General features: G+C 39.9%; 1 protein-coding gene across 1 annotated transcript in view; it reads right to left on the bottom strand.

Moving 5' to 3' along the window:
- Positions 1-13,326: 13,326 nt before the first annotated feature.
- SEMA3E (semaphorin 3E) overlaps positions 13,327-26,855 on the bottom strand; it is a 145,478-nt gene continuing 131,949 nt past the window's right edge. The window contains exons 14-17 of the mRNA XM_009961326.2: positions 24,539-24,705; positions 17,997-18,064; positions 16,333-16,472; positions 13,327-13,779 (exon numbers count right to left, since the gene is read on the bottom strand). Coding sequence (XP_009959628.1) covers positions 13,327-13,779; positions 16,333-16,472; positions 17,997-18,064; positions 24,539-24,705 — 828 coding nt within the window. The remainder of the gene's footprint in view (positions 13,780-16,332; positions 16,473-17,996; positions 18,065-24,538; positions 24,706-26,855) is intronic.

A 26,855-nucleotide genomic window follows, 5' to 3' on the forward strand; every position in this document is an offset into this window, starting at 1 on the left:
CCAGATATGTATTCCACACTATTTGCTGAAAGATGTATTTTGTATGGACATTAAATGTGTTTATGTGGCTGCAAAGCCTCAGATATGTCCCTAACTCATAAACAGAGGGCAACACATGGAAATAATTGAAATAATTCTGGAAAACAAATAGCTCTCAAAGAAATTTAGAAGATCTTAAAAAAGATAATGTTTCTGATGCAATTGAATATGCAAAATGGTCATGGATGCTTTTTGCAACAGCAAATCCAGCTTACGCATCAGCTGTTCATCCTGTTTGTTTGGGTTTTTTTTCTGTTTCTACTGTTCTTTGCAGCTCCTATGCCCCCTGCCCAGTTGTATCAGCTGTTGAATTCCCTGCTGTGGTCCCCCTTAGAAACCCCACAAACCCTTGTTCAGACACAGCGGAGAGGGGTACATCACAGGGTAAGTTAAGAGGGGCCAGAGCTGGTGTAGTTGGAAGGCAAAAATTACTCAAGCTAAGAACATGGTTATGGAATGAAATGTGGACAAAATTCAATTCCTGATTAAAATCACACACTTGATAATTTATGCCACTCATTTGCTCCCTCTTTTTGCTGTGTGTAGCTGGTGCAATTGTGTTATGCACTACAGTTGTCCTGGTCTGCAATGTCAGGTAGCAAAAATGACACTCTTAGTTCTTTCCAGGAAGTAGGACATCGGGTACTTTTTTGCTGAGCAACATAATTGCATCTTCACCGGTTATCTCAGGTATATCCAAAGGAATTAAGCTGTGCTTCAGAAATGAGACTCTGGAGAAACTACACAGTAAACAAATTATCTCTGAATGTCTTTGTCCACATTCCTTTTCTGTATAGTTCTATAGATATTAAAATGTTTGTTGTTTTTTTTTTAAACCCTGCAATCTAGTTAAATACGAAATGATATATGCATGCAGCCTATTGGCATACAGTATCATTTAATAAAGATGACGACTTAGGCGCATGAGCTAGCTAGTTTTTCCAAAACTTGTTCACGGTTTGTGTTTGTACATGTCCAGATACATTGCTGTGTAAATCTAATCAACTGATGATTTTTCTCTTTTAAGAATACTATCCATGCCAAGTGTGCTAAAAGATTGGTTTCAAGTTCCTCAGACTAAATCCCTGATCAGAAGAGTCACTCTGCTAAGAAGAAAGTCTGTAACTGATTCTGTGAAGTGCCTAGTATGGTGTTTGCATCTAAATGACATTTTTAAATACAATAATTTATAAAAAGTCTTCACTGGAGAAATAAGTGGAACTCAAGAGAGTGCTGATGCAAGAAAAACCTCATGGAGATAATAAGAGATTTAAGAATACATTCACAGCAGAGATAGAAGATTCTAAGCAGAAAACTCCTAGTGTAAAATCCTAATTTTCTGGGAATAGAATGTAGGCTTTCACTCTGAAAACCCAAATTATAGACTAGTTTTGCAGATATCTTTAAAATGTTTAAAACTGATGATATAAACAGAAATGGCAGGAGTATGAAAATGTCAAGGTACTAATAGAAATAGCAGAAGATGTCTACAGGCAGGGTTATTGTACCACGTGTAGTAATGATCAGTTAATTCAGCAGGTCCCTGGAATTTCATATATATAATTACAACTTTTGCCTGTGCCTTCCTTAGATCTGGATAGGCAACCTCTAACTCTGAAACCTTCAGTTCATACTATCTGAAGCAGATTTGTACCGTTATTACAAGCACAACCCATGTATGTGGCTTACAAACACAGTAGGACTATGAATCATAGAATTATGGAATCGTTTGGGTTGGAAGGGACCTTTAAAGATGATCTAGTCCAAACTCCTTACCATAGGCAGGGAAATCTTTCACTGAACCAGGTTGCTCAAAGCCCTGTCCAACCTGGCCTTGAATACTTCCAAGAATGTGACAGCCACAACTTCTCTGGGAAACCTGTTCCAGTATCACACCAAAAAAAATATTTCTTCCTTACATCTAATCCAAAGCTGCCCTCTTTCAGTTTGAAATGATTATCCCTTGTCATGTCACTACTGGCCCTGGTAAAAAGTCTTTTTCTATCTTTCTTATAATCCCTCTTTATAGATTGAAAGGCCACAATAAGGTGTCCCCAGAGCCTTCTTCAGGCTAAACAATGACAGCTTTCTCAGCCTGTCTTCATAGGAGAGGTGGTCCAGTCTTCTGGTCATTTTAATGGCCCTCCTCTGGACCTGCTCCAACAGGTCTGTGTCTTTCTTGTACTGGGGACCACAGAGCTGAACACAGTACTCCAGCTGGGGTCTCATGAGAGTAGAGTAGAGGGGCAGAATCACCTCCCTTAACCTGCTCCCACAAATCTTTTGATGCAGCTCAGGATGTGATTTGCTTTCTGGGCTGCAAGTGCACGTTGCCAGCTCATGTCCAGAATTTCGTCCACCAGTATCCCCAAGTCCTTCTCCGCAGGGCTGCTCTCAATCCACTCATCCCCCAGACTGTATTGGTATCAGGGATTGCCCCAACCCAGGTGCAGGACCTTGCACTTGGCCTTGTTGAACCTCATGAGATTCACACAGGCCCACTTCTTGTGCTTGTCTGAGTCCCTCTGTATGACATCCCGTTCCTCAGGTGTATCAACTGCACCACTCAGCTTGGTGTCATCTGCAAACTTGCTGAGGGTGCCCCTGATCTCATTGTCTATGTCATTGATGAAGATATTGAACAGCACTGGTTCCAGTATGGACCCCTGAAGGATGTCACTTGTTACCAGTCTCCATTTGGTCATCAAGCTGTTAACCTCTACCCTCTGGATGTGACCATCCAACCAATTCCTCATCCACTGGACAGTCCACCCATCAAATTCATATCTCTCCAATTTAGAGAGAAGGATGTTGTGGGGGACCATGTCACAAGGCCTTACAGAAGTTCAGATAGATGACATTTGTAGGTCTTCCCTTGTCCACTGATGTAGTCACTCCATTATTGAAGGCCACTAGGTTGATCAGACAGCACTTGCCCTTGGTGAAGCCACACTGGATATCTCAAATCACCTCCCTGTCCTCAAGTGCTTTAGAAGAGCTTCTATGAGGATCTGTTGTCTGATCTTCCCAGGCACAGAGGTGAGGCTGACAGGTCGGTAGTTCCCAGGGTCCTCTTTTCTACCCTTTTTAAAACTGTGTCACCAGGAACTTCACCTGTTTGCCATGACTTTTTGAATATCAATGACAGTGGCTTGGCAACTACATCAGCCAATTCCCTCAGGACTCTGGGATGCACCTCATCAGGTCCCATAGATTTATGTATATTGATGTTCCTCAGGTGGTCACGAACCTGATCTTCTCTTACAGTGGGAGAGACTTTGCTCCCCCGGTCCCCGTCTTGCAGCCCATCAACTGTACCACTCAGCCTCGCATCACCCACGTGCTGAGGGTGCACTCGATCACACTGTCATTAGTAGTATCAGTCCCCTGAGGAAGATTGCTTATTGCTGATCTCTTTGGACACTGAGCCATTGATTGCAACTATTTGAATGCAGCTATCTGATCAGTTCCTTGTCTGTCAAATAGTCCATCCATCAAACCCGTATCTCTGTAATTTAGCAATAAGGATGTTGTGTGGGATCTCGTCAAAGGCCTTGCAGAAGTCAAGATAGATAACATCAGTTGCTCTTGCCTTATCCACCAACACAGTCACTCCATTGTAGAAGGCCATCAGATTACTCCAGGAATTACAGACTTTACAAAGCCCATAAAGCTTTTAATTTTAATTTCAGGTAATATAATGATGGAAAGCTGAAATAATCCCATTCTGGGGGGAAAACAAAATGAAGAAAAGCAGGACAGGGCTAAGCCTGGATCAGAGTTGCAGGGGAAGAACTTACTTTCTGAACCCTCGCATGAAAATTGATGAACCTTTAGCATACAACATGGGTACCAGCTAATCTAATCGTCATTCTTCCATTTCATTTGTTTGGTGAGCTTCACTTAATTGCATTGCATGTTAAACAGCAGGCATTCTGAACTCAGAGTAATGTTCTTGTTTAATGACAAAATTCTGTCTTGTTCATGTTATTCTTGGGCAGATCCATCAGGTGTTTTATGCCCGGGAAGCTCTGATAATTGGAGAGGACTTGCTTTCATGTCTTGTGGTATGAATGTATACAGGGGCTACCAGCAGTATCAGCTTTTCATTATTGTGACTCAGGCCTACCAGGAGGTGAGTTTTTTCCTATTCTGAGCATCTTCTGAACTCAAAAGAATTAGTAATGGAGGTAACAATCAGGAGCAGCTCTCCAAATAAATCTCATAGATAAATGGGAAAGTGATAGATGGCTAAGGCATAGCTGGATCATGTAGATCTCTCAGCAGCTGGAATTGCTTTTACTAGACTGTGGGAAATATTTCCTTCTAACTCCATCTTTTTGAAGGGTGGAACTTCATTCAGTCAACAAGTAAATCTGTATGCACTTTTTTCCTCAGTATCCAATTCTGTAGTGAGGTAAGAAACTGGAGAAATAAGTTATTAAACATGTGAAGAACATGCAGCAGAGAAGCATTCTTCAGTTTTTAACCTGGATATTAAAAGGCATCAAAGAACATGTTTTCACCTAGTACTTTCTCTTAAAGATAACCATTCCCATTGAGGCATGACATCTCTCTTTGAGGACCAAGTAATAGAACGATATTACAATTGTTTGGCACACACAAATCTGAAGCCAGAGAAAGACATAAGTAGCTTTATGTTGTGTTCAACACATACTAAATGTGGTGAAATTAATTTAACTGTGATGTTCACAGAATCATAAAATTGCAGACCAGCCCAGGTTGGAGGGGACCTGAAAATGTCATCTGGTCTAGCCTTTCATGGGAAAAGAAGTCTAGATGAGATCACGTTCTTTGCTTGTTGTAGAAAGTCCCAAAGACTTCCTGGTAGAATGGAAAGTAAAGTGTTCCTTGTGGTGAAGATGTTCAATCTCTATTAGATCCTGCCTCTAATTTAAAATCAGTCTTCTTTTGAAGGAAAACCTGATCCTTAGAGTATCATAAATCAAAATATGAAGAGATTGCTATGCATGGAGATCTGTGTGGTAGCTATCTGCTCCTGTCATTAAAGAGGAGGCTGGAAATTAGTTGCTACTTCCACAATATTGTGGAATATCTTGAAGGCTTTGCCACAAGGACCTATCCCAATCGCCTGAAATATGTTATTGGCAATGTTTCTTCTGCAGCCACGTATTTGATAATCCCTACCTTGTGCATCTTACAGTCAAGTCTCATATCTGTCACACAAAGCACGTGAAAATAAGGTGTTTGTTTCTGTTCTTGCAGCACTTGTATGGTACACCAGAAAAAACTGCAAGAACAGTGAACATATGAGAGGTAAACCTCTTAGGACTACGATCAGTACAAATGCCTCTTCTTGTGTGCCCCTAATCTTGTCATGTTAGGAGATAACCAACTTTTGCTGAAAGAAACAAAATAGTTTGTCTCCAAAGAAAGAAGCAACTTATAGAATCGTAGAATCATAGAACAGTTTCAGTTGGAAGAGACCTTCAAGATCATCGAGTCCAACCCTTGCCCTAGCTCTACCAGCGGCCCTAAACCATGTCCCTAAATACAACATCTACCTGTCTCTTAAACACTTCTAGGGATGCTGACTCCACCACCTCCCTGGGCAAGCTGTTCCAATGCCTGACAACCCTTCTTTAAGTCTTTTACAAAATATCTACTGATTGCAAATTCAGCAAGTTAGTTTTACTTATTCAAGGTAAAAATCTTGCATGCATTAAAGAACGACACACCATCTGTGCTGCATAAATCACTGTCTTGACTGTGTCCTTGGTTAATCAGATCTTGGTCTATTTGCCTGTCTAGAACTTGTGTGGGGAGAACAGCCTTTGCTGTGCCAATGATAGGAAGGTTCAGTTTCAGGTAAGAAGAGATCTCCCACAACATGGCTTTTGTTTATGGTTACAAAAATAGACTAATTGCTCCATTCGATACACTTTTTAATGTGGCTTAAAAAAAAACCCAAACAATTCTTGTGTAGGAGATGGACTGGATATGGGACCAGAAAGAGATTATAGTCTCCCACTTTTGAATATCTTTTATAGCCTTATGTTTAGTGAGAGGGAAGAAAACCCATTTCCCCTATAGCCTGGATAGAATAGGTGCTAAACACAATTCCTCTGCAGCATTTGAAAGCATAGCCTGCATGCATATTCATCTTCCACCAGACTAATAGATTTTGGGTTTTTTGAGGGCTTTGTGTAATTGCAGTGATGATGGTCCTCTGTAGTTTCTTTTGCAATTGAAAGCTCTGTGGAGCATATGGCATCTGCTGACTAAATGGCGCCATTTGCTCACTTTTAATTCTGTGAAACCAGCTTTCCAAGAAGGCAAATTCAAATACAGAGGTCACTAACAAATGCGTTTTTTCTGCCTTTTTCTGTGTTGTAGAGTACCAAATGTGCTGAATTGCAAGAGTCATTGTGAATGAGAAATGGTTCCTCACTTCTTCCATCCATTCCCTATCAGTCATCCCACATCCAACCCTCTCCCATCAATGCATTCTCTGATCCAGCAGTCTTTGCTCTTGCCATATAGGTTTTGTAACGCCCCCCACAAGACATCACAATCCATGTGTTGTCCAGTCCCCTGGATCAGAGCAGAGCTGCATTTGAACACACTGAATACAGCCAGTGGTGAGAGTCATCTCTACTATGATAACATTCAAAATTCAAGGTCTTTTCTAAAAGCTTCTGCCGGTAAGCAGCTCTCAAATCATTGTAGACACTGACCCCACACCAATCTAAATAACTCAGAGCTGAATGTTCATCTGCCAGCTCACAGTTCTGTGTGCCCAGTGTAACATTTAATGAAATTCACAAAACAATGCCACAAAAGTGTAGGAACCAGTCAAAAAGCCAGAGCGCAGAACAAAAATGGTAATGTTCTAGGGTGGAACATTTGTAATTTCAAGAGGATATTTTATATTCTGGAGGTTAAATAAATTTTTACCATGTGCACACTCTTAAAAGGTCAGTGCACGTAAAAAAAATTGCTATATTTTTTAGATGTTAAAAACCCCATCTTTGCTCTTTTTCAAAATGAACAAAAGACAGGAAGATAGAAAGGCAGGTATTCTTTTGAAGTTATACTTCAGGTTTATTAATACCTTTTTTTTTCCACAGAAATGTGGTATAAAAATGAGTGAGCCCCTAATTCCTCCAGTTTCCAAGCAAATCTAAATATTAATGAATTATTAAAATTAATCTCTGATGAAACGTGACCTTCAAATAAATATGTAACTTAATGATTTCTGCTGTTAAAAAAAAGCACCAACAAAAACATCCCTCCATCCAAAACCATTCCCCAATATATATTTTCTTATTGATTGCTATATCAACTTCATCCTCCCCACTGGCTTTATTTGCTATCTCTCTAAGACAAGTTTTGTCTTAGAAGTAGTTACATATTTTCGTCTATATTGATAGCTCTAACGTTTTGGAGTATTTACTTAGAGACAAAAATTACCTTGAAATGGTCTTCCTGATTACCTTAAAACGTCGTGGTGAAAATTATCTGATGAATCATCTCATACAAAAGAACACATCTGAAAAGGTCGTGATAGATTACAATCTAAAAATTTCTAATTTTTCTCCAACAATTTCAAGGAAAAAAAATAATTTAAAAAACCCCACCCAGACAAACAAAACCCAACACCTTCCCCACTCTGCCCCCCACAAATATAAATCAACAACTGAACAACCACAGGCTCTTGTGCTTTAAGTATTAGTATGGAATGTACCCTGGACTCAGTCTAACATGACCATGAACGGACATCACAGTAAAGAGGGTACATACGCCTTGATAGACTTACTAACCACTGATTTTTCACTTTAACCCTCTTCCAGATGTTTCTACCCTATAGCAGGAGTGGCTGAGCAGGATGTGTTAACCTGTATGACCATAAACTGAAGCTGACTGAAAACCATGTTGATTAGTACAAACATGCCCTTACGCACTGTGTTTGGAGCACAAGCTGGGATCTCTGCATGGCATCGCACTGTCTTGGTTTAGCTTGCCCACTCACCTGGCGCTACTCTACGTTGCTGCAGCATGACACTGCATTGTGTCGTGTGGGAGCTCTGTCTGGCCACAGGCCTTTTCTGCTCCTGTAAACAACACAGTAAGGGATGCTGAAATGTATTTTCATCCCTCTGTGGCTGTTGTGAAACTAAATAAATTTTGAACAGAAAAAAACACTATCAAATGTTCAATATTTTTAATAATTGTATAATAATAATATACTGAATAACACACTTATGTAGAAGAAAATGCAGTAAATTAAATACTAATTATCCATATGCCTGAGTTAAAGCTACAGGTGGAGTATTTTCATTACTTTGATTTTTGACAAAGTCCACAGTGCATTCTTCAAATTCTGGTTATTAACAGCACCTTTTAATACATCTAGCAAATTAAAATGCAGAAAATGCTCATGGTGCATTAATTATGCCCATCGGTCTGCAAATTTCATCTCTTGTTATTGGGAAAAGGAGAAGACAGTGAGTTACAGCTGCTGTGGCTTATGATGATCGTGATTATGATGATTATGATTGGCATTATTATGTGCCTTCACAGACATACTTGAAATACATGTTGAGGGCACTGGGTGAATGTGATTCTTCAGAGTGAGAGAAATATCATCCTGGGCTATATGTGTGATTTTGCTGGATGTTCCAAATTTCAAACTGATTAGAGACATTCTGAGAGTTCACAATTTATATACAAATGCACCCACATTAAATGGAATCCTAGTGTGTACTTCTTCAAACGTGGCTTTTCAATGATGTGCAAAAACACTCCTAAAGGCATGAAATTCTGCAGACGAATTAACTGACATCGCAAGTAACGAGATGTTTTGTTTCAATGGATTTTGTCGAGCATTGCAATTGGGGAAGTCTACTGAAACAAGTTATTCACAATGTCTTTTTAGCCCACAGATGTTCTGACACAGGGTCTGTGACTCACCAAACCATTCATGGATCCAGACTTCTCCTCCTGCAACTGAATCTGCTCTTTCTAAATACGGATAAGAATCTCAGGAAATCTAGGAATTGGGCAGCTAAGGCTCCCATGCTCCAACTACATTCAACCATGCTCAGTCCTGCACCTCTCACTTTGGCAAATTATTAGCACTTGTACGCAAAGGCTTAACAATACATGTCTTGGATCAACATTACATGAGAGTCTTATCTTAAAGGCACAAAATTGTTTTACAAAATGTCATTACGGTGATGGATTAGGTTGATGTTTGGTAAATTTGTTCAGAAATGTGTACAGCACTGTGAAATGTTGATTAACTCATAGCGACTAGTAGCTTTACTTGACATTGCTAGCTCTGCCATTTTTCTATTTATAGTGCTAGTCAGATAATTTATTTCCTCAAATAATTAAAATTAAAAAAACCTACTCATTACTAGTGGAGAAAGTAAATATCAACCAAAGGCAAAACTTGTCAATCATGACTTGATTTACAGGAAATAATCCTGTTAACTGGACATGAATTCTCCTTTAAAAGCAGTAATTTGGTGAACTGAACAGGATTCCAGGGCTGATAGGAATTGCAGACACCCTGCTAGGTTATAGATGTAGAAAAGCTCACTTTCAGTTCCTCTTATCTGGACAGTGCAGCTTTCAGAGGCATTTGTGCCTTCTGGACCCAGAGATATAAAGCTGCAAAAATAACTCCAGCTTCACTTCTCCAAGATAGACCAAGGAAATTAATGGACTTTTTAAAAAGGGAAACTGACTGACCAATTTTAGAGGGGAAAAGGAAATGTATTTTTCCCCTCAAATTAAAAGAAAAAAAAAAAAGAACAAGAGAAACTCTATAACTGTGTTAGTTATGCTAATTCAAGCACTTCTTCAAATATGACTGTTAACTCTGCTATTCAGGCACCTGGAAGTAGGGCAATTATTTTTCTCTGCTGCTTAAAGAGAGACATCTGTTTCATGCTACGGAAAAGTTGTGTAGATCCTAAAAGCCTATTTTGCGATATACAAGCCAGGAATTTCACAGCAGGCTAGTGCTCTCCTGGCTTGATGTCCCAACAGCATCTGAGAGCACAGTAGTTTGTACAAGGTGACAATAATACCACCCACAACAAAAGAGCAAACACAAGGCAAAGTAAGTGTTTAGTCCAAGCTATTTGGCTTGTCCCTCATCAGGAAGCGGGGCAGAGTTCAAAACTTTATCCAAATTGCCATTTCTTAGTGAATTTCCACCAATTAGAATCTTCTGGGTTTAAGTGACCATGTCTCATTCTCAAAATACATTCATGCAGCGGATAATGCTCTAATCATAGCTTTCCCAAATCTACCTGACATTAACAGCCTAAATGTACTCATTACCCTGTGCCACAATTTCCCACTTGGCACCATATACTAACATCCTCCTGTCCTGACCTGAGATCTCTGCTTGTAAAATGCGCGGTGAAGGGCATCTGTAAATAACAATGTGTGACTACTGATCTGCACTTAATCATGTTGTCTGGTGAAAATAAATGATGAGAAATAATGCAGCTTATTTCAGACAAATATGGTTCTTAATTATATTTATAATTTGACCACTTCATGCACATACAAAATACATCAAACTCATAATGAAAAGAAGCAGACAATGCCCCCCAAATATACAAAGAAGCATTTTAAATAACATTGTCTGTGTACAAGCACATTTGTGCGTATCCTTCCAAAATACATTGTCACTCTTTCTCATCTTCCATCGATGTCATAGCACTCTTTGAACAAGACCTTGTAGTTCTGAATTCTCACAGGCATTGCAACCATGAAAGTAGCAAGGTGTGAGCTAGGAATTTAAATTTTAAAAGGTAAATAAAAAATTAATGCAATTCTCCACATGTAACCACTAGAGGGACAGGGAGCTAAAATTACACACTCTCATTTTAAATCAGGAATCCGGATTTGCATATCACATGATTTCCACCTGAAATCTGAGAATGACATACAAAGTTATATTTGTTCCATCAGGCTGAGAAGCTGTTATTCCTTTCTAATAGTCCATTAATGGTACATTTGGCACTAGATACTAGCAAACGAATCCGAAAAAGTAAAATATAACTCCCATTACTGTTGAGAAGAAGTGGACTCCATAATTCATCAGAAAAGTATTTCAGTGGTGTTTTAAAGAGTTTTCCATCAAGCTCAAGCATGCCAGGGAAGACCGTATAGGAGATTAAGTGTAAATCAGGGATGCTTGTTCTGTGTATGTTCTCTCTGCCACAGCCTTCAGTGCTAGCACTTTCCATATAGCTGTAAACAAACAGAGGATACTAACTGCAACTCCATTAAACTGTCACAGAAAAGTGAATTTATCCAGTCTCCTGTATTAGATCAAATTTAGCAACTGTGTGAATTCATGCAAGGCTGCACACAGCGTCTGGACCCATCTCTTAGACAGGCATTCTAACTAAATGAAGTGCAAACTCTCAGGTAAATTGATTTCCTTAGCACAACTGGCTGTTGTAATACCAACACAAGCTGAAGCCCTGTTTTCTGCGTACTCTGGTTTCTGACGCTGTGCCTATGTGCTGTTTTCAAACAGTGGGACAGTCTCTGATCCCAGAGGAGCACAGCAAAGCTTGCTGGTCCTGCCAGCAACTGCGAGATCCTCTCACACACAGCCTGTCTGGAAAACACTGGGTTAGCATTGATTGCTGTGTTTGTTAGCGCAGCAAAACTAGCAAATGTCTGTTATCCAGGCTGTTAATTCCCACTAAATCTAAATTCCATTTCGTGATTAGAAGTTGAAGCTCAACATGAACATCTTTGTGGCTGGTGAATGCCGTGTATATTTTCTTGGTGGCATCAAAATCTGCATCAGCTTGGCTATCTGCCGTATTGACATCATGTTCTCATTTGGGATTTGGGGAGTTAACTCATTTGTGACTCATTTATGTTTATAACTTCCCTATCTTTTTTTTTTTTTTTTTTTTTAATTTCCAAATTAAAAAAAAAAACAACAAACCTCATATTGTAATATCAGATTTATCAAGTAATGAAATGCTAGTTTTTCTGCATTTTTTTTGTATCTGATTTCTTGCAATTAAAGAAAGATTTTTATTTTTTTTATAAGTCTTGAATGACCTAGATTATAAGTGACTTAGTTCTTTGATATCCTCTCCTCGTATCACTTACAAGAGTAGCAAAGCAGCCCTTTTGACCAGAAATCACATATCAGGGAATGATTTACTTGGAGCAGACCTTGAAACTATAGAAACACAGCTGCATAATGCTGTTCTTGTTTTTAATATGCATCCTAACTTTTTATGACTGCTTTTTACCCCAAAAGAACATTAACATAAAACATTGCATATTTTAAACACTGTCTTTCCAGTATTACTGACTTCCAACACTGCCTTCTAAATCTGTGGATTTAGACATGAAGACTAGAAGTGTGTGCAGAAAATAAACCATCTATGGACCTGGATAATTCTTCTTCGCTATATACATTTCTTCAGAAAACAGATGATAATATCGAATTTTGGTTTTTGCCACAAGAGGGCACTCCCATAATCCTTGTCATTGCTAAGGCAACGTCCGTTAACTAGAGACAAGATAGACTCGTTTCCTATCTAAGCCATTATTCCAAGTTTTTATATAGATAAGTTGAAGAATTTCATTCTCTTTGTGTTCTCAGCATGCATTTGACTTACATCAAGTTACTAGGCAATATTACTTAGCTGTGAGAGCACATCGCGCTTCATAAATGACTGGTAAGACAAAAAAATGGTGGGAAGTAAATAAGAATTCCCTTCATTATCTTTAGAAATAGCAGTACACTGTATTAACATTGCTGTCAGTGATAAACTCAGACAGGTCACAATCAAAAGGAAAGATCTTAAGACGTGCCACTTTCAGAAGCATGAGAAATTTGTGAAACAAAGAAAACATATGTGTTATATTTTTCATCCACTTGTGAATACTCAGCTATTTGAATTTGTTAAATATGCCATCATGTGCAACAATATATAGCGCAGGCATGGTCCACACAGGAAACTGATTCAAGCACTCAAAGTCTGAAGATTGTCACTTCCTCCCTAATGCAAAACTCTGGTTGCATTGACCTACTTAGAATCAGATAGTTAAGAAGATTTTGTTTAAAATGCTTCTAAACAGTCATCATGAGTGTGCAGTATAACTTACCATAGCACTTTTGCTTTCAGTCCCAATATTCTATATATATGAACCTGTGTCATTTACCAAAACCAAGACTGATTTCTCCCTCTTACTTAAGTCCAAATAAAATTTCACCCAGAAACAGTGGATGGATTTTGTCCATCAAGAGTCAGCTATGTTCCTGGGCAACCGGTAATGCTCTGGCCTGATCCTTGCCTTCTTCTCCTGAGGGTTGGCATATTTCCACTTAGATGGAGACATTTTCAGCTTTTTTCTCTTCTTGTCTGTACACCACACTTTTTCACAGTATTCTTCCACCCTCTGGAAGTTGCTGTAACCTATTAGTTGAAGGAATTCCTTGTACCATGGCTTTGATGCCTGAGGTATACTGCTCTGCATTGGGCATGGCATTTTGTGAGGTATCTCCTCCTCATAGTCTTTATTGAACATTTCATCTACGCGCTCTTCCTCAACTATTTCCAGGGTGATTTTCCTGACAGTGTGAACAATGCTGTGTTCCACTGTCTGACAAAAATAGGTCCCTGCATCCAGCCGATGAAGCTTCAGGAATAAGAGGCCAAGGTCCATTTTGATTATTCTATCATCTGTCTTCACCTGAAAAACAAATTCATGACTTATAGAGCACAAGCCTTTAGTATTACATTAAATCAGAGCAATTACTTCTGATATGTACTTTTATTTATATAATATTAAATTTTGAGATGAAGATTAGAGATCCACAGTCCTTTAACTCACAGTCTTTAAGTAACAAATACATTTACTTGAAGTAAAATCACAGAGGGAAATAAGGTTAAAACATACAAATAAACTCTTGGATGGAAAAGAAATAGTCATTTGCCAGCTGACCTGCAGTAAGTGTCCCTGTGAATTCTTTTATACATTGGCAAAAGTTTTTGAGGTGACACTCACAGGTATTTGTATATCTAACTGCAGGACCATTGTGATCTGAAAGGCTCTGAGTTCTGAGTTTAGTGTTTGAGTTCCCCCTACAGCTCCTGAGAGCCAAGTTATTAACTACGAGACATTCACAGATGCTAGCAGGCAGGGAGCACTGAGCTCTCTAATCCAGCCAGCAGAAGTGCTCGGGAAAATGGAATCCTCATCATTCTATTTAACAGTGCGGTGCTGAATATTAAGCAGAAGACAAGTACTGGCTGATGAATAGATTGAGAGCAGCCCTGAAGAGAAAGACTTGGGGTACTGGTAGATGAAAAATTGGGTGAGAGCTGGCCATGTCCACTTGCAGGTCAGAAAGCCAGTCGCATCCTGGGCTGTACCAAAACAAATGTGGCCAGCAGGTTGAAGGAGGTGATTCTCCCCCTCTACTCCACTCTCATGAGACCCCCACCTGGAGTACTGCATCCAGCTCTGGAGTCCCAATATGAGAAAGACATGGACCTGCTAGAGTGCGACTAGAGGAGGGCCACAAAAATGACCAGAGAGATGGAACCCTTCTCTTATGAAGAAAGGCTGAGAGAGTTGGGATTGTTTAGCCTGGAGAAGAACAGGCTCTAGGGAGACCTTATTTTGGCCTTTCAATATATGAAAGGGTCTTATAAAAAAGACAGAGAGAGACTTTTTACCAGGGTCTGTAGTGATAGGATGGGGGGCAATGGTTTTAAACTGAAAGAAGGTTGATTTAGATTGGGCATAAAGATTAAATTTTTTACGATGAGGGTGGTGAGAGACTGGCACATGTTACTCAGAGAGGTTGTGGCTGCCCCATCACTGGAAGTTTACAAGGTCAGGTTGGATGGGGCTTTGAGCTACCTGATCTAGTGAAAGATGTCCTTGTGCCTGGTGAGGGGGTTTGGACTAGATGATCTTTAAAGGTCCCTTCCGACCCAAACCATCCTGTGATTCTATGATTCTGTGATTCTACAATTCTGTGATTCTACTTCTCTGCTTTTATTTGTCTTTTTCTAATAACTATGTAATTTTTCATGAAAAATGGCATAACATTTAAGGGGAAAAATAAAACTAACTCATCCTAGTAGTATAAAGGCCTACTGGAAGTTCAGAGTCTGTTCAAATTTACATGCCTTGTGTCCAGTATCTGAGTTACTGGGTCTAATGGGGATGTGTATCTAATAGGACATCTTCTCCACCTCACAGTTCACCACCTTCTGTGAAAGACCTGATTCATAATTCTATTGTAAGAATGATTATAGATAGGGATCTTCCACCTAAAACCAGAAGGAAATACCAAGTGTGAAAAATCATGCAGAGAGCTGGGACTTGGGACAAAACTTCAGGTAAAAATGTGCCTGAAATGGGTATGGCATTCATCTTGATTAATTATAGGTATTTAAAGCAGATTGTGGCATCCTTGGTTATTTTTGTGTTCAGTGGTATACTAGTCACTTTTTACCTGACCAAATGAAGCTGTCTGGTTTAGCATGAGGTGATACTACTGACTGTAACTGCCACACCGTCTAGTCTTACTTCGAAGGCAGTCTACATGACTAGTCCTGGGTAGATCCCTTTATTATAAATGCCCATATTTTTATCAGATGAGTCCCGCTTCAGAGATCTGCAGGTGTCTATGGCTAAGCTGGGGTCTCACATTTGCGGTAAAGCCTAGCTGCTAGGCTGTAAGGCAACCATCCTTACCCTTTGTAGCCTGAGGCTTTCCTCCCTATGTCCTTCCACATACTAACTAGGGATACATTGATGTATATCGGAGAGCTGTTGAGGAATAAATATAGTAACACTTATGAAGCACTTTCATAACAGGGAAATACATGTAAAAGAGGCAGAGAATCCACTAAGACCCATTTTCAGAAGGTTCTGTAATGTAATGGGTGGGGCAGGAAGAATTAATAGATGTTAAGCTAGACTAACATTGGGAGTAATATGTACACATTTCACCTCTGCAATAATACACCAAGAGAAGTGGCAGATTCTCTTTTGTTTTGAGATCTTAAATCAAGTTTCACTACATTTCTAACATCTGTGTTCGAGATGCTGAATGCAAGCACCAGATGAAATTCTGAGGTCTATTAATCCAAGAGAGCAGATGAACATAATGGTTTTCCCTGACACCTGTGTACATTTCAGCAACTGATGACAGGCCTTTCAGTGAAGATGTAATATTCCTGACAGCAGACTCTTTTAGTTAAAAAGTGAGTACGTAAGAATATTTACCTCTTCCTTCTTAGTTTCGTGTGCTCGCTGGACAAACCAGATTACTTTTGCTTGTAAGGTCCGAGGGGTACACTCCAGGAGGGTGCTGTTGTACTCTATTCCATAAACAAGCCGCTCCTCAGTCTTCTCCAGGACTTCACCTGGAAGGAAAAGAAACATTTTAAAACTACATGTAACTGCCAATACTTGTCACACTCCATATTCAGGGTATATTTACTTTTAAGAATTTTACTTTTAAGAATTTTACTTTTAAGAAGTTTAATTCAGATCCAACAAGATAGTGACTGAAATGTAGTGACTGGTGAAGGTCTGATTGCTTAAGTGAATTTTCTTATCATCTCAGACTCTCACAGGATCTGGCCATAGGATAAATGGACCAAATTGTGCCATGATTCAGCTAAGATTGCACACAGAGAAACAGATCTCGGCCTTTCACACTGCTAATTAGTTGTGCCTGGTTCTCATGAATAGTTCATCTACTTCATTTTTACTCAGTGAAATAGGAGGATTCAATACATGCTTAAATATAATAAATATTTTTAGGGATAAAAATGAGAGCACATAGCCTTTTGAGGAATGAAACTCTTAACTATAAATACCATAAACAATATTATACATATCCATATTATACACATGTAAAATGAATGTATAGTTTTTGCCCAAGTGTGTTAATAAAAACAAGGTGAATTAAATTAATCAAAACTCAATTCTTTTGCATCCAACAAAGCATCTGGAGTAAGATAAGCTAGATGTTGCACTGGAGAAAACCAATTGCCTCATTAATGAAATCATCTTATTCCACAGTATTGAGAAGCATTCTTGAGACCAATAAATTTTATACCCTAAAAATTACAAGGTTTGATATTATTGTGATTTCTCTGTTGTATTTCTAACTTACTGAATAATTAGTAATTCATGTTGGAATATACTTTTCCAAAATCTACTATATTTTTCAATGGACCCCAATTTTAACGAAGCTTTCTCTGGTAAAATACCTATCTAATATTTAATAGCTAATATATCTTTAGCTGTCTATCTAAAAGAACCTTTTATATTTGATTTTTTTTCCTATTACGGTATTAGGTGTTATCCTGCAAAATACTGAGGATATCCAGGCGACTATTTTCTGTCTGTTTTGCCATTCCCAATAGCAATGTTTGAAATCATTGCTTTCCAAGGTTTGGACAACAGCATTAGACACAGTAATCTACTTTTTTTAGGACAAATCTTGATAAATACACATTTGTGTTCTGAAGTGTCATCGCCTGTGTCTGTGCTGCGGATCTCCTTCAGTTCTGGCTGAGTGTCCTGGCAGCATTTCATATTCATTTCAGGATGCAGCCTTGTTGCGTCTTTCCCCTACTCCACCTTTCTACTTGCATTTCTGTTGGAAGCCCTTGAAATATATTAGTCACATCCCTAATCTGAATGACAGGGCTGCAGGACTACATGAACGCTCTGGGAAGCACCTCACCTGCCATCAAAACAAAGTCATTCTTAGACCTGGATGACATGGGTTCAGCCCCATGACTCATAACTTGTTATAGGAATATGCCAGTAAAAAAGACTCAGGTGAGATCATGGTCTGGCTCATACTCTTTGCAAAGACTGTGCTCTCTGCTCCAGGCATTTGCTAGCAATTTGTAAAGGTGTGGGTAGATTACCAATGAACTGCTGGCCAAAGCACTGCTGCGCTGCATTTCCATGTCGAACATCTTGTCTGCGGAAACGTCTGGAGGGGAAAAATGGAATTATTTGAGACAACATGTTTAGTTTACAGATCGTTGGGTTTGTGATAAAGTGGCATTCATAAGGAGCTAAATATTGATTCCTAAAAATTTAGCATTATTGTGAGAAGTGCTCATTTATGCATTGGTGTTTTCTCTCTACTCAACCTATCACATGTCTGAAAAAAGAAATACACTTGTCTGGGGAAGAGGCGCAACTACGTGTCCAGTTTGTATATAAGTACACTGATGTTATAATATTAAAACAAGATCCTCTGAACCAACTGGGCAACATTCAGTGGCCAGTAGACAGTGATTATTTTCTGAGTTCTGTCACCCATATGGACTTCTGATCCAGTGGTGCTGATGGATCAAGAGGACAGATTTAACATTTGCTGATATTCAGAGCAGAACTAATGTTTTGCCATTGTTGTTTCAGGGGAATCCGCAAATTTAGTGGGGACTGTGTTGGGCCTTTTAGTCAGAAGCTCTAAAAATACATCCATATTATTAAAAAAAAACCCTGAGATTCTGAGATGGCAACAGGACTTTACCATGCCCTGGGAGTTCTCATTGTAGTGTACAGATGCTGCAGTCATGCTTACTGATAACTCTGCAAAGTGTCAGTGCTGAATAATGCTGCCACCAGGTTTGCATATCTATACAGATTATTCAGAAGAGTCATTCTCTTACACAAATATACATAAATAATATAGAGATTAGCCTTGGAAACAACAAACAAGAAAACCCCACTGCTGTCTGGCCTAGTATCCCTATGTAGCAGGAACAGGACAGTTAGCAGGCGCATACTAATTACTGTTCAGCTCCTGAAGATTATTGTAGAGCTAAAAAAAGCCTAGTCCTGTAAAACAGGATATTTGTCTACTTGTTAGAACCATTCAAGAAAAAGAAACATTTGGCTGATGGAATTTTACTGTTGTGAGTGTGAAGCCTGGGAAAGATACATTTACCAGTGCCTTCACTTGCTGCTTCTTTGAAGAGAAGGAAAAAAACGGGGAGACATGCCGAAAGAGAGGGACGTGCTGGGAGACAAACTTATTTCACAAATGCTGACATAAGTCTGGTATTTGTTATGTTGTTCTTAGCAACCATTTCATTCAGAATTTCATGAATAATAGACTACCAGACAATTCCTGAGACAAACTACTATAAGGAACAATTTTCAGTGACTATAAAATGTACTGAATATATGGAAGTGTCTTTTGAAATCTATAACTTCATGAATTTAGATTTCAGTCTGTAATATTGTGCTTTCAGGAACTTAGTAAAAATGATCTGCAAGAAAGCAGTACAGTCATCATCATCATCTTCACCATCATCCTCATGTTTCTTTATTATTTCCCAGGGACAGATGAGGTAAAGTCGAAATGGCTCAGGAAGAAAAGGTCACATTGCGGTTTGCATAAGTAAATCAGGAGACTGAGTTTGGGTTTGCTGAGCCATAGGTTAGAGCAGAGAGACATTTGGGTTAGTACCGGGATTTAGCTGCAAAGCGAAGGCAACCCCTTAACTGCCCCACCCTGCCCCTCGCCCAGCCCCGCCCCACGGCCGCGCTCCATGGCGCTCCCTGGCGGCAGGCTGCCGTCAGTACAGATCTGCCACCCTCCTCCAGCCTGGGCACCTACTGTGGGCAGGCAGTGAGGAGGGCAGAGAGTCTTGGGGGAAAAAACCCATAGATTTGGGGGAAAAAAATCTGTTAGGAGGTCTTTTGCTAATCATGGAAGATGAAGAGTGTGTTTGTGTGTTTGCTGGTGGAGCAGGTGGCAGAGAAAGAGGCCGGAGAGGGAGAGGAGGCAGGAGGGCAATTGTCAGCTTCTTGAAATTACCTGAGTCACAGGTTGCCAGACCTACCCAAGCTGAAAGAAATTTTAAAATTACTTCAGCCTTTTTTCACCCCAGATGGTGAGCTGGCACAGCAAAGAATCTCACTTGCAGAATTATTTAGATAAAAATTGAACCTGCCTGAATCAGACGGCAGAGGTAAAAGTGAACTAGTGCATTTATTTAAGTCCTGGACCTCTCTGCTTTGTCAAGCGTACTTCATGGAAGTTCACTGCGATATAATTTCCATCTAGCTTCTTAAATATCTGCAGTATGCAGGAGCCGTACACTTGTAACTACCATGACATTGTAGCATGCTGCACTGCCAGCATCAAGATATGGAATTTTAGGCTTGTTTTTTATTTGTCCTTAATTAAATCCTATATTTAATTAACTATTCAGGCTATGCATTTGTAAGGAATTACAATAGTAATAATATAATAAATACAGTAATGGCCTCAAATTGAGGCAGGAGAGGTTTAGATTGCCTATTAGGAAAAAATTCTTTCTTGAAAGACGGCCAAACATTGGAACAGGCTGCCCAGGGAAATGATGAAGTTATCATCCCTGGAGGTGTTCAAAAAAATGTGAAGATGTGGCACTTCGTGACATGGTTTAGTGGGCATGGTGGTGTTGGGTTGACAGTTGGACTTGATGATCTTTAAGGTCTTTTCCAATCTTAATGATTCTATGATTCTATGAATCTACGATTCTATAATATAGGTTTTCAAAATTCAACACATTAGTTCCAGCTGTCAAGCAGGTGGTTTTTTTTTTTTTTTTTTTAATTTATTTGTGTTGCAGCTCTCTCTATAACCTGTATATACTCGAGTTTACAGTTTTTCTATTGTTTAATGTATTTCTATTTGTGTATCAGAAATAGTGTGGCCAGCAGCAGTAGGGAAGGGATTGTGCCCCTCTACTCGGCACTGGTGAGACCACGCTTTGAGTACTGTGTCCAGTATTGGGCGCCACAGCATAGAAAAGACATTGAGGTGCTGGAGCGAGTCCAGAGAAGGGCAACGAAGCTGGTGAGGGGTCTGGAAAACAGGTCTTGTAAAGAGTGCCTGAGGGAGCAGGGATTGTTTAGCCTAGTGAAAAGGATGCTGAGAGGAGACGTTGTTGCACTCTACAGCTACCTAAAAGGAAGTTGTAGTGAGGTGGGTGTTGGTCTCTTCTCCCAAGTAACTAATGACAGGACAAGAGGAAATGGCCTCAAGCTGCACCAGGGGAGATTTAGATTGGGTATTAGGAAAAATTTCTTCACTGAAGGAGTGGTTAGACATTGGAAAAGGCTGCCCAGGGAGGTGGTCGAGTCACCATCTCTGGAGGTGATCAAAAGACATACAGATGTGTTGCTTAGGGACATGGTTTAGTGGTGGGTTTGGCAGTGTTAGGATAATGGTTGTACTTGATGATCTTAAAGGTCTTTTCCGACAAAAATGGTTATATGATTCTAAGATTCTATGATTCTATGTTTCTCTAAACCCTTGTCACACCTTGGAGGCAGTAGGATCTAAAGCAGAGAGCATTTGAATCAAAGTGGGGAGGATACTTTATACATCCCTGCTTCAGTTCAGCTCTTCACCAGTCGGAGTGGAATCAAAAAGAGAGCTTTCAGCAGTGCTTTTACTGCACATGGAGGGCTGTTCTTATGAGTCAAAAGCCCACCTAAATGTGCTATATGAGGGCCACATTTGGGTGGTATTAAAGTCAGCTCAAGTGTGCTGTAATGTAAGGCACAGCTCCATAAGTCCTGATGAAGTGAGGGATGCCAGGAATGGGGGGGGAACGAGTGCTCTCCAATGCCCCTTGTACTCACATTAATTATACTGCCTTGTACAGTTTGAGCAGAAACCTGGAGGCCTGAAACAAGGCCAAATCAAGATGTGTATGCTCTGGGATGTAGCATTAATTGTGTCTGGATCGCAGAGCAGCCATGGCAGGATTATTGCCTTCTCAGGGTCACTTGGTATCAGAAAACTCCATGTTGTCTACTGAGACCTGCCTTTTCTGGTACCCTGGAGGAGGCAACTTAAAACAACTTACACACACATGTCTTGAGTAGCCCTCCCTGCCTCTCCATGTACCGCCCAGTTAGTGTAAACTCAAATGTTAGTGTAAGTTTAAAATGCTCTGAGCTTCAGTTATGAGCTAAAGTGAGCAAAGCAAATGCCATCCATCCCTGTCAACATTACTAATTTTTGATGGCTGTTCCCCAAACTCCTATATGTAAAACAAGTTTTGCAGACCTCAAGAACATTCAATTGAGTGCAAATCCCTTCTCTGTTGCTGCAGTGCTTATCTTAAGAGAAGGAGGGTGATAACAACATTATTTTCTCCTTTTAGAGACTGACCTCCTGAATGTTGGAGAGGTAAGGCACAGGAAGGTGCCTGGGGTGCTGCCCATATCACTCAACCCTGGATAAATGCGTGTGTCAGGGGACTTAAGGGCTGCTACTCTGGAAAGTGTATTAGGTGAGAAATATGCTAAAAATGTACAAGAGAGTTCAGGACCTAGTGAGTTTTTCTTATCTTTTCTTAGACAATAAGTAGCTTGCAGAACAACATAAATGCTGATATAGTCCTAGCAGGCTGCTGGGAAAATTTTTAGCCCTCTCCCCTTCCCCAAATGACTTTTACATCATCAGATTAGTAATCTATATGCTTTATAATTACCATAATCTAATTTCTATTTATACTGTAGGAAATTAATTTCCCTGGCCCACTATATAGCTGCTCATCTTTCTTAATCAGAGGCTTGAACATTGTATCCAGACTCTTCTCACAATGAGCAGACAGAGCCCACTTTCTTCCTTAGGTCTGCTCGCAAGAGGCATGAGAAGACTATGCAATCCTGCTTGTAAAATTGGTGTAGATTTCTTGTTTGGTTTTACGTATACCTTAGTGTAATAAGTCCAAGACATTCTTAATTATGTTAAGTCATTGGCTGTATTTCCCATTTTTACATTTTAATGTACCCTATGCAAAAAGTCGTTTTACCCAGTGCTTTCTCTGTTTATTATTTTTTTAGAAAAATCCAGAGAAATATGTGTTGTGTCTGACTATAGTCAGTAGTACATTTATGTGGGTGCATCTAGGTTCATGGAAAGATAAGGTGTTCAGGAAAGAAAAAAAAACAAACCAAAAAAACCTTCCTATTTTTCATCAAGAAGAAAAAACAAATTTGGGATACTGTGAATTGGTTTTGACTGAACCATCTCCACTGGTTTTCAAAACTGTCACCAGAAGCTACTTGATTCATTCTAATCCTTGCAGTCCATGTAGGTCTAATGTATCATGTAATCATATGTACATGTAATCATAGAATCATTTAGGTTGGAAAAGACTTTTAAGATCATTGAGTCGAACCATTTACCTAGCACTGCCAAGTCCACCACTAAACCACGTAACTAAGCACCACATCTACACGTCTTTTAAACACTTCCAGGGATGGTGACTCAAGCATTTCCCTGGGAAGACTGTTCCAATGCTTGACAGCCCTTTCAGTAAAGAAATTCTTCCTCAATGTCCAATCTTGAGGCGTTTTCCTCTTGTCCTACCGCTTGTTACCTGGGAGAAGAGACCAACGCTTACCTCACTACAACCTCCTTTCAGGTAGTTGTAGAGAACAATAAGGTCTCCCTTCAGCCTCCTTTTCTCCAGGCTGAACAATCCCAGTTCCCTCAGCTGCTCCTCATACGACTTGTTCTCTAGACCCTTCACCAGCTTCCTTGCCCTTCTTTGGACATACAAAAAATAAGCGTATATTTGCAGAAAGAGTAATTGTAAAGAAGCCACAGAAAGGGTTTGAATTACACATTACCAAAGTTTTGCTGACTAAGGCTAGAAATTACTAGCTCTAGTGGCAAAACCGACTCAAAGTCTTGTGAAAAGGTCTGGATTAAAATACACGCTTTACATGCTTGATCATGTATCTGTGTCGCTGAATTGGAGAACCTGGCTTTGAGAGGGAAGGAAAGAGGGCAGGTATATGGGAAACTACTGCATGGATGAATGAAGGCCAAGAACCATGAATAAGTGAATGGTGGTAGAGAGGAGAAATCTCCTCAAGGGAAGAATTAAAGCACCCAAATCAGGTTCGTGCTTTGAACTGGCCTCTAGAGTAACTTGTTTTTATAAATTCACTGGAGAAGGCATAAGCCTAACCTTAGCTTTTGCAGATACTCTGGTTTAATTTTGGCTGGTGAAGGTATTTGACTATTAACACAGATTCTTCTTTCCTTTTTTTTGGAAATTATGTTGTATATGTTGTTGTTGTACACTATATTTGCTGGATAATACTGCCAAAATAGGTCTCTGATGTTGCAAAGAATCTTTCTGCACACAGAAAGGTGTATAAGGAAATTGAGCTTTGTTTAAAACTTAGAACAAATAATTACTGAGTGACTTTGTTTCATTCATAAAAATATTCCTGGTACTGAAGTTTATGCCATCCTGTTAATTCGGCTCCTTTGCAATCCCCTAAGGTTGCACTAATAAATTAGCAGCTAACATATCTTCTCACTGCTCAGTTATTTTTATGAGGGGGAGATATGAAGTACTTTGTGTTGCAGTAGGAACTCTTTACATAGGTATTTTGCAAAAGGGATATCACAAAAAGCAGCAGTTCTCACCTCTTTGTCTGCATGCCTGTGGGATAGTACCGGGAGCAGGAGATCCCATCCCAAGCGCAGTACGGATCTCGAGCGAGGCAGCAGTCTGCACAGGCAGTGCCGTACATGTCACACTGGTGGAACTTCACTTGCGCTATGACTGACTCAGATCCAACATAGAGCTGTTGCTGGAAAAAAATACACCACATACGATTAAATTCCTAGAATTTCCACTATAATTTCTATTACCACTGGAGTTATTAAAAATGTTAGCTTTATCCTTTCTTGCCAGTTGTGCATCCAGGCTGTGCCCTGAGGGAGGCAGAGTTACTCTGTAGGAAAACATCTGATTACAGACTAAACTCCTGCATGAGGACAGAGGACAGAAAGAAGGTAAAATGATCTTTATTCTGGCATTTCCTTGCTTCTGAAGTTTCAGCTTCGTAAACTTTGTTTTTGAATAGGTAGGGGTTTAAGTTTTTTTTCTTTGTCAAGATAGTTCCCAATGCCTCCCCCTTTATGATTCTCTGTTACCTAACTGATCTGAGAAAAAAACTTAACAAGAAAGACTTTAAACAAAGAAGTTTGAATTTGCAAAAGATACAAGCAACCTCAATCTTAAAATGGGATTATCATGTAAATTTAACTCTTGATGTGCCTACTTACCATATGGACACATACATATATGCACAGTAGTGCTACAACTTGCATTATTCCTCAGTGCACAGGAGATAGTATTTTTTTCCTGGTATTGTGCAGTTTTTCCTTACAAATTTACCGGTCACAATCTATTACTTTGTGATGAGCATTATACTTCTGCTTGGGGATGAGTGGCTGGAAAGCTGCCCAGTGGAAAAGGGGTAATGGTTGACAGCCAGCTGAACAGGAGCCTGCAGTGTGCCCAGGTGGCCAAGAAGGCCAACAGCATCCTGGCCAGTATCAGCAATGGTGTGGCCAGCAGGAGTAGGGAGGTGATCGTGCCCCTGTACTCAGCACTGGTGAGGCCGAACCTTGAATCCTGTGTGCAGTTTTGGGCCCCTCACTACAAGAAGGACATTGAGGTGCTGGAGTGTGTCCAGAGAAGGGCAGGTGAAGGGCCTGGAGAACAGGTCTGGTGAGGAGCTGCTGAGGGAACTGAGATTGTTTAGTCTGCAGAAGAGGAGGCTGAGGGGAGACTTACCACTCTCTACAACTACCTGAGAGGAGGCTGTAGTGAGGTGGATGTCGATCTCTTCTCCCAAGTAACAAGTGATAGGACAAGAGGAAAAGGCCTCAATTGCACCAGGGGAGGTTTAGATTGGACATTAGGAAAAATTTCTTTACTGAAAGAGTGGGGAACAATCTTCCCAGGGAAATGCTTGAGTCACCATCCCTGGAGGTGTTCAAAAAATGTTGATGTAGTGCTTCAGGATATGGTTTAGTGGGCATGGTAGTGTTGGGTTGGCGGTTAGACTTGATGATCTTAGAGGTCTTTTCCAACATAATGATTCTATGATTCTTTAATATTTATTTGTTTGGGTTTTTTTCGGCATTAATGCTAAGACTGTTTGAATTTTCTGACTTCACATAAATGTCTTTTGCAAATCAAGTGAAAGATGATCAGTCTGACTCCTGAGTTGCTGACATAATAAATTCATGTACTGGCTTGGCTGGAATAGGATCACAGGCCGGCCATGTCAGGCAGGCCATTAGCGGTTTGAGTCAGCCAGGGCAGCTGACCTGAGTTAGCTACAGAGGTAGCCCATATCATGATGTTTTGCTCATTATAAAGGGGAAGGTTTGCTAAGGAAAGAGATCTCCTCTGGCTTCTCCCTGCTCCTGAGGACTGCTCTCCTGTTGATTGTGACTGCCGCATAAGCATTGGGGTGATTATAACTTTGTACACCTTTGTTGGGATTGGTGCTTTTTCATTAAATCTGTTTTCACTCCAACCCATGGGTCTCCTCTCCTTTTCTGGATTTGCCTTCCTGGCTGGTGAAGGGTCATTGAGTGATAGTGCAACTGCTACGGTTTAGCCCCAAATATGAGCTAAATGTAGATAATTCAGAAAATAATAGATTGCATTTACAGGTATTTGAGAAGAATCTTGTTCCTGGTGAATGTAAGTGTAATGAACACAGAAATATGCAATGTGCACTGCAACAGGAACTCCTTATGAATGGCTTGCTTCTATGGCTTTACCAGTCAGAAAAAGGATTTCTAATGAACGCTTAAGACTTATTTGTCCTAATAGCCAAACTTAGTCCATAATTCCTACTCTTAGAGCAAGCTTTCAAAATCTGACACTTCAAAATTCTTAATGCTAGAAAATACAGGCAGCTCACTTAGTCTGGCTTGC

Source organism: Leptosomus discolor, chromosome 1 (assembly GCF_034619465.1).
Source record: "Leptosomus discolor isolate bLepDis1 chromosome 1, bLepDis1.hap2, whole genome shotgun sequence".
NCBI classification, from domain to species: Eukaryota; Metazoa; Chordata; class Aves; order Leptosomiformes; family Leptosomidae; genus Leptosomus; species Leptosomus discolor.